Raw genomic sequence first — 7,340 nt, 5'->3', positions numbered from 1 at the left:
TGTCTCCCTCCCTCCAACTCCTATATCCATCCTTCTCTCCAACTCCTTTATCCATCCCTCTCTCCTTCCATCCAACTCCATTATCCATCCATCCCACTCTCCAACTCCTTTATCCATCCCTCTCCCCTTCCCTCCAACTCCTTTATCCATCCCCCTCTCCCTCCCTCCAACTCCTCTCTCCCTCCCTCCAACTCCTTTATCATCCCTCTCTCTTTCCCTCCAACTCCTTTATCCATCCATCCCCCTCTCCCTCCCTCCAACTCCTTTATCCATCCATCCCCCTCTCCCTCCCTCCAACTCCTTTATCCATCCCTCTCTTCCTCCCTCCAACTCTTTTATCTATTCCTCTCTCCCTCCCTGCAACTCCTATATCCATCCTTCTCTCCTTCCCTCCAACTCCTTTATCCATCCCTCTCTCCTTCCATCCAACTCCGTTATCCATCCATCCCACTCTCCCTCCCTCCAACTCCTCTATCCAGCCCTCTCTCCTTCCCTCCAACTCCTTTATCCATCCCTCTTTCCTGCCCTCCAACTCCTTTATCCTTCCCTCTCTCCCTCCCTCCAACTCCTATATCCATCCATCCCTCTCCCTCCCTCCAGCTCCTTTATCATCCCCCTCTTTCTCCCTCCAACTCCTTTATCCATCCCTCCCTCCCTCCCTCCAACTCCTTTATCCATCCCTCTCTTCCTCCCTCCAACTCTTTTATCTATTCATCTCTCCCTCCAACTCCTATATCCATCCTTCTCTCCTTCCCTCCAACTCCTTTTTCCATCCCTCTCTCCTTCCATCCAACTCCGTTATCCATCCATCCCACTCTCCCTCCCTCCAACTCCTTTATCCATCCCTCTCCCCTTCCCTCCAACTCCTTTATCCATCCCCCTCTCCCTCCCTCCAACTCCTCTCTCCCTCCCTCCAACTCCTTTTTCATCCCTCTCTCTTTTCCTCCAATTCCTTTATCCATCCATCCCTCTCCCTCCCTCCAACTCCTTTATCCATCCCTCTCTCTCTCCTTCCCTCCAACTCCTTTATCCATCCCTCTCTCATTCCATCCAACTCCTTTATCCATCCATCCCCCTCTCCCTCCCTCCAACTCCTTTATCCATCCCTCACTTCTTTCCTCCAACTTCTTTCTCCCATCCTTACACCATCCCCCGTATTTCCCTTTCTTTAATCAAACACAGTGCAACCTTCCCACTGGACAACATGTATTATGTCCCAGTCACGTCTGCTGCATCAGCCATTTCTCACACATAACTGGGTCCCGCTGTGGCGTGAATGCGTCTGCAAACAGGGGATTGTTAGAAGGCGCGCCAGCCCGAATTACTGTAACACACAACCGGCTTCCAACACTGGCCTATTACTCAGCCAGTTCCCCCCTTCCCCGAAACACACATACACACAACCACACACACACACACACACACACACACACACACACACACACACACACACACACACACACACACACACACACACACACACACACACACACACACACACACACACACACACACACACACACACACACAGAGATAGTTTTTTTTAGGGCAACTGCCATCAATTATAGCAACGGAAGTCACATGCTGCTGCGTATTCACTGAGAATCAAGCACCAATTAGTGATGCACCCCCTGTCCCCTCCACATACTCACATGCTGCTGCGTATTCACTGAGAATCAAGCACCAATTAGTGATGCACCCCCTGTCCCCTCCACATACACACACAGCACGTACGGTGCAGGTCACATGGAATTTTACTCATAGGGAAGCAGTTGCGCAATTGTTCCCCAGAGACGTGCTCCGGGGATGAAGAGCTTGGATGTTGTGGGGACAGAGCATGTGTTTAATCTGTGACACCTGGTGAGCATATGGAGGCAGAGGAAACTTTAGAGTACTTGGTACGGAGCATCCATTGGCCCAGTGGGCCATCAAGCAGAGGACGTATTATCCTGATGAGGATGCTCTGAGAACATACAGCCATAAACCTGGCTTCCCTAGTCTAACTCCATGTCAGCCTTGATAAAGGTGGAATTCCAGATTCGCTTTTTGCAGCTGCGCTGCACACATTAGCGCGAGAAACTGAGAAGCACTTAGCATCCACATGAACAATCTTCTGAGATGTGCAGCAGAAAAGAAGATGACATGGAACCACCATTTAGCCTCTTTGTCCACTGTGGACAATCCTCTTCTAATCTACAGTACATCAATGGAAACCAGTGGCTTCAAGCTAACCAATTCAATTCAAGTGAGAAACAGACAGCATAAGACACGGAGACCCATATGGAGTGTGAGTTGTGCATTAAAACATGACATTGCAGCACAGACACTCAAGATTGCTGGTCTGCAAAATCAGAACAAGCCAGAATGCCTCCAGCATGTCAAATAGCCATGAAAACACACAACACACACAAACACAACGTTTAAACAGACTTTCACTAATCCAGCTTTTGGCTCTGTTTGCTGGTGAGCTGTCGTTGAACTCACCTTTTAGACGTCACAGGAAGTTCCAGATCCACGTTTTAATAACAGGTTTTAATAACCGGGTTGCACTCCGTTTAAATGGTCCCTCGTCGGTATGGCTGGTCCATTGATGTGTGCTGTCATCTGCTTTGTTGTCATTGGCTGATGGGGTTGAGAATGCCTGGAAGTACCTAGAAAATAGAAATACCTCAAGTCTCAGTAATCCTGAGCAGAGACCCAGAGGCTGCATCAATCAGTCAGTTACACACACACACACACACACACACACACACACACACACACACACACACACACACACACACACACACACACACACACACACACACACACACACACACACACACACACACACACACACACACACACAGAAACCCAAAAAACAGCCAAAGACATGTACACGTGCACTCACAGAGACACCCAGGCATTGACAAGTGCAAACATAGACACACTTGCATGAACCCAAACACAAACACACTGCAAGTGCACGCAAACACACATTATGCATAAACACACACCTGTACATGTTACAGCCAGGATCTAAACCCGGGTCACCCACGGGAGAAACCAATGTCTTAACCAGTAGACCAAGAGGAAATGTCCTATTGGGCCAAGGGATAAAGTGTTTTGACAGGTATACACACAGATGAAGTGCAGCACAACCTAGAGAGCTGCACCAACAGCTGACACCAACTAATGAACACATGAAGCTTTGATCTGAAATGATTTTCCACCCTGAAGCAAATGAACATTTCTTTAAATCAGGGGTGTTAAACTCAGTCCACGGCGTGCCTAGTGTCTGCTGGTTTCTGTTTCTTCCTTTCAATTAAGACCTAGACAACCAGGTGAGGGGAGTTCCTTACTAAGTAGTGACCTTAATTCATCAATCAAGTACAAGGGAGGAGTGAAAACCCGCCGACACTGAGCCCTCCTTGGAATGAGTTTGACACCTGCTTTAAATGGTTCAGTCTTACTTAATTATCATAAACAAATATACAACAATGTTTTTTGGTAGCACTTTACATTACAGCACACAATAAAGAGGCAATGCTAAGGTATTACTGTGGTAACTAGTTGTGATAACTTGCTGTTTCACATAATTACCCTGGTAATAGATAAGTAACTACATCACAAAAACACTAAAAATGAGGAATGACATTTCACATTAATTAAATGAAATCATGGCTGGAAAATGCAGTTGACCCTATATCAGTAGTATTATCATTAGGTTATTCATCAAATCAAATTTTATTGGTCACATATACATATTTAGCAGATTTGCGGGTGTAGCAAAATGCTTGTGTTTCTAGCTCCAACAGTGCAGTAGAATCTAAAAACGATTCACAACAATACACACCAACCTAAAAGTAAAAGAATGGAATTAAGAATTATATAAATATTAGATTGAGCAATGTCGGAGTGGCATTGACTAAAATACAGTAGAATAGAATACAGTATATACATATGAGATGAGGAAAGCAGTATGTAAACACGATTTAAACTAGTGTTCCATTATTAAAGTGGCCGGTGATTCCAAGTCTATGTATATAGGGCAGCAGCCTTTAATGTGCAGTGTTGCGTAACCGGGTGGAAGCTGGGTAATGGTGGCTATTTAAGTCTGATGGCCTAGGATAGAAACTGTTTTTCAGTCTCTCTGTCCCAGCTTTGATGCACCTGTACTGACCTCGCCTTCTGGATGATAGCGGGGTGAACAGGCCGTGGCTCGGGTGGTTGTTGTCCTTGATTATGTTTTTGTCCTTCCTGTGACATTGGGTGCTGTAGGTGTCCTGGAGGGTGGGTAGTTTGCCCCTGGTGATGGGTTGGGCAGACCTCACCACCCTCAAGAGTGTCCTGTGGTTGCGGGTGGTGCAGTTGCATCCATTGTCTGATAGAAGGTGGGAGAGGATATGCTATACAGTAGCAAACAAACTCATCATTTTAAAGCTTAAGGCTAATGGGTTTCATAGCAGCATTATTTGTATTTTCTTAAGAGAAGTAGCTAGCTAACTAGTTACTAATAGTAGTGCAATCAGCCAACTATGGCAGTTTCTTTCAATTCTATGAAAATAATACTGGCAAAATACATTTTACTAGACTGTCACAATAAACACTGAATCAGCTTCTTGAATTGCAGAATCAGCTTCAGGTTCCCAGGATGCCCATGTGAAAGGTGAAAAGTTAACATTCACTAGTTCTGGTGATTTACTTTGCACATTGCTGTAAGAAACAGTGCTGCATTGAGATACCAGTGACTTCAGTAAAGGTAAATGCATCCTTCGGTTGATTATAGTCTTTGGGACTATAGTGCTCTTTCATTTTTCATCTTCTAAATTGTGCACCATGTGTCACAGTTTAATCCACAATTCAATTCCATTCACTGCTAAATTACACAATTACCTATGGCAATAAATGTATTTTTATTGAAATTTGAATTATGGAAATCGATCAAATACAATCAAACTCACACCATTGTAATGTATTTTCACATAAAAGAATGAGTCATCATCTATTTGATTAGTAATGTAATCTATAACTAGATAATTGGCATCTATTATTGATTACATCATCACATGGTCTCTTTCAAGCCTTACAAACAAAGAGACGTTGCTATAGGTAAAAAACTGGCTGTCTGGACATGAGCTTTCACTTTCACCGTGCAGTGTGTTGGTCCTTCAGGGAGTAGAAATACATTTAGGTGGATGTCCTGACTTGCACCATGATGGGCTGGGTCCGGATGGAGGAAGAAGGTGGGGGTTAGGGGGGGTAGGAGGAGAGGAGCTGCCCAGGACCTGGGGGTGACACAGTGCTGATGATTCACGCAGGCTGTGAGTCAACCGGACAGGGCTCCAGCAGCTATAAAGCCAGGGAACCATGCATGGAGGCATGGGTGTTTCTGGTTATCACACATCCACCACAGACTCACAACCAACAGGTAAGACTTGACTCCAGCACTGACTTGGGGTGACGGGGTAGAGCTGATAGAGCTGACAGATGTGGATGAGGAGAGAGGACATGAGATTCTGAAGATGAGTATGTAAATTTGAGTGGCATGACAGCTCAAAGTTAAGTTTTTGAAGAAACAGACTAATTATGCATGCATTCAACTTTAGACATATTCAGTCATTTTATTTTTCATGATTTTACAGATTATTTATGATTTTTACATGAAAGCAAATACTTTCAACATTTTAAACCACATTTTCTATGCAGCATCTTTGTTGTGGTGAAAAAAATGGAATTGACTTTAACCATGTTTTGGGGCTATATAGTGTTTGTTTACATTTACGTTATTTACAAACACTGGAGTAAAACAAGCTTATATTTTGGGTTCTGATGAGGTACAACAGTTGAACTAATGCATTTCTAAGTTATATTCTTCAATGGGTACATATCATTAATTTATTTATATTTTTTAATGGATGTAGCAACTACAGATTGCCCCATTCAATTGTAGGTCTCTGAAAAAAGCGTCTGCTAAATGGTATATCTTATTTTATTACTATATATTAAATAGTGTGGTATTTGTATTGTTCTCCAGATAAAACAAGATGGATGTCTCTGTGGTCCTTCTCTGCCTGGGCCTGGTGGTGTCTGTGTCTGTGTGTCACCCTCAACGGGGTCGGCCCCTCAACGGGGACGTCCAGATGAGGAACAACATCAAGTTGCTGTCCATGATCACTGTGGTCCACATAAAGAATTATCTGACCGAGGTACCACACACACCTCTTACTCAGCTACTCTGTATGAGTGATACGACGTAAAAGTATTCTGTGGTCAACGGACATGAGTAGAATAAATTCGTTCAATGGAAATATGGTTGGGTATACTACAGCCCTTCGCTTAATAGCAATGTGTGGGCGCATGTGTATGTGCATGTATGAGTCAAACATGAATGTGGTTCAAGAAAACTTGACGGTATATTTTACTGACTGACTCACTCAGGATAGTATCATGCAAAGTCTACTGATTAAAATGATTGAGATAATCCCTGTGAATTTAAGATTCCTTAGAAAGAAATACAATACATAACCAATGTCCATAAAACTATTTCATATTTAATAAATGCAAAGAAAAGAAAAACAAATATACAAATCCCTCTACTCTCCCTCCATTCCCTCAGTTCGACGTTCCCCCGGAGATGGAGTTCAACCCCATGAACCCCCCCATCGAGGGCCTGGCCTCCATCTGGGTCCACCTGGGGGGCCTGGAGGAGAGTCTGCAAGACAGCAGGTGTGGTCAGGTGTATGAGGACTTGTCCAGCATGCGGGGGTGGGTGCACTCCTTGTCCCAGGCCCTGGGCTGCCCTGATCTGGCCAAGCCTGGCGGAGAGGCCCTGAAGACGGTCTATCAGAGCCTGGTGGAGGGGCAAAGGTACATGGAGAAGATCAGTCTCAACCTGGACAAGCTTAAGATCTGCTGAGACCCCACACACGTGCACAGGAGCAGTCAGGCAGCCAGATAACCAGGCACACACAGATGCATAGTTTCTACACACCACACACAGTGTTATTCTAAATTATGTTTTTTTTATATAATTATTTTCTTTAAATGTATTTTGTCTTATCATCATTATTATTGTTATTCTGTTCATAACTATTAATGATTATTTGTTATAATAATATTTAATGATTTAAAAGTCATATTTAAAGTTTATTGTTGTAGCACTGATGGCTCTTCATGCTCTTTTTGACAGAGGTGCAATACATTTATCTAATGAGTTGTTTGAATATATTGAAAGAATTGAAGCTTTTGTGGCACTGAAGAATGAACAGTTGTAAAAAGGTTTTATATTTTAAACGGAGGGCGCAGGCCATGGCTCTCCAACCCTGTGAAAACCTACAGGAGGGTAGCTTTCCAGGAAC

General features: G+C 43.8%; 1 protein-coding gene across 1 annotated transcript; it reads left to right on the top strand.

Moving 5' to 3' along the window:
* Positions 1-5,819: 5,819 nt before the first annotated feature.
* On the top strand, positions 5,820-6,900 carry lepb1 (leptin B1). Its single transcript, NM_001279134.1, is given in 2 exon segments — positions 5,820-6,188; positions 6,599-6,900. Coding segments are annotated over 2 exon segments (462 nt in total). The 5' UTR covers positions 5,820-6,026; the 3' UTR covers positions 6,899-6,900.
* Positions 6,901-7,340: the final 440 nt, after the last annotated feature.

The sequence above is a fragment of the Salmo salar genome, chromosome 17 (genome assembly GCF_965601325.2).
Source record: "Salmo salar chromosome 17, fSalSal1, whole genome shotgun sequence".
In the NCBI taxonomy this organism is placed as follows: domain Eukaryota; kingdom Metazoa; phylum Chordata; class Actinopteri; order Salmoniformes; family Salmonidae; genus Salmo; species Salmo salar.
The sequence above is the reverse complement of the archived record's forward strand: the minus strand, read 5'-3'. Positions and strand labels throughout refer to the sequence as shown.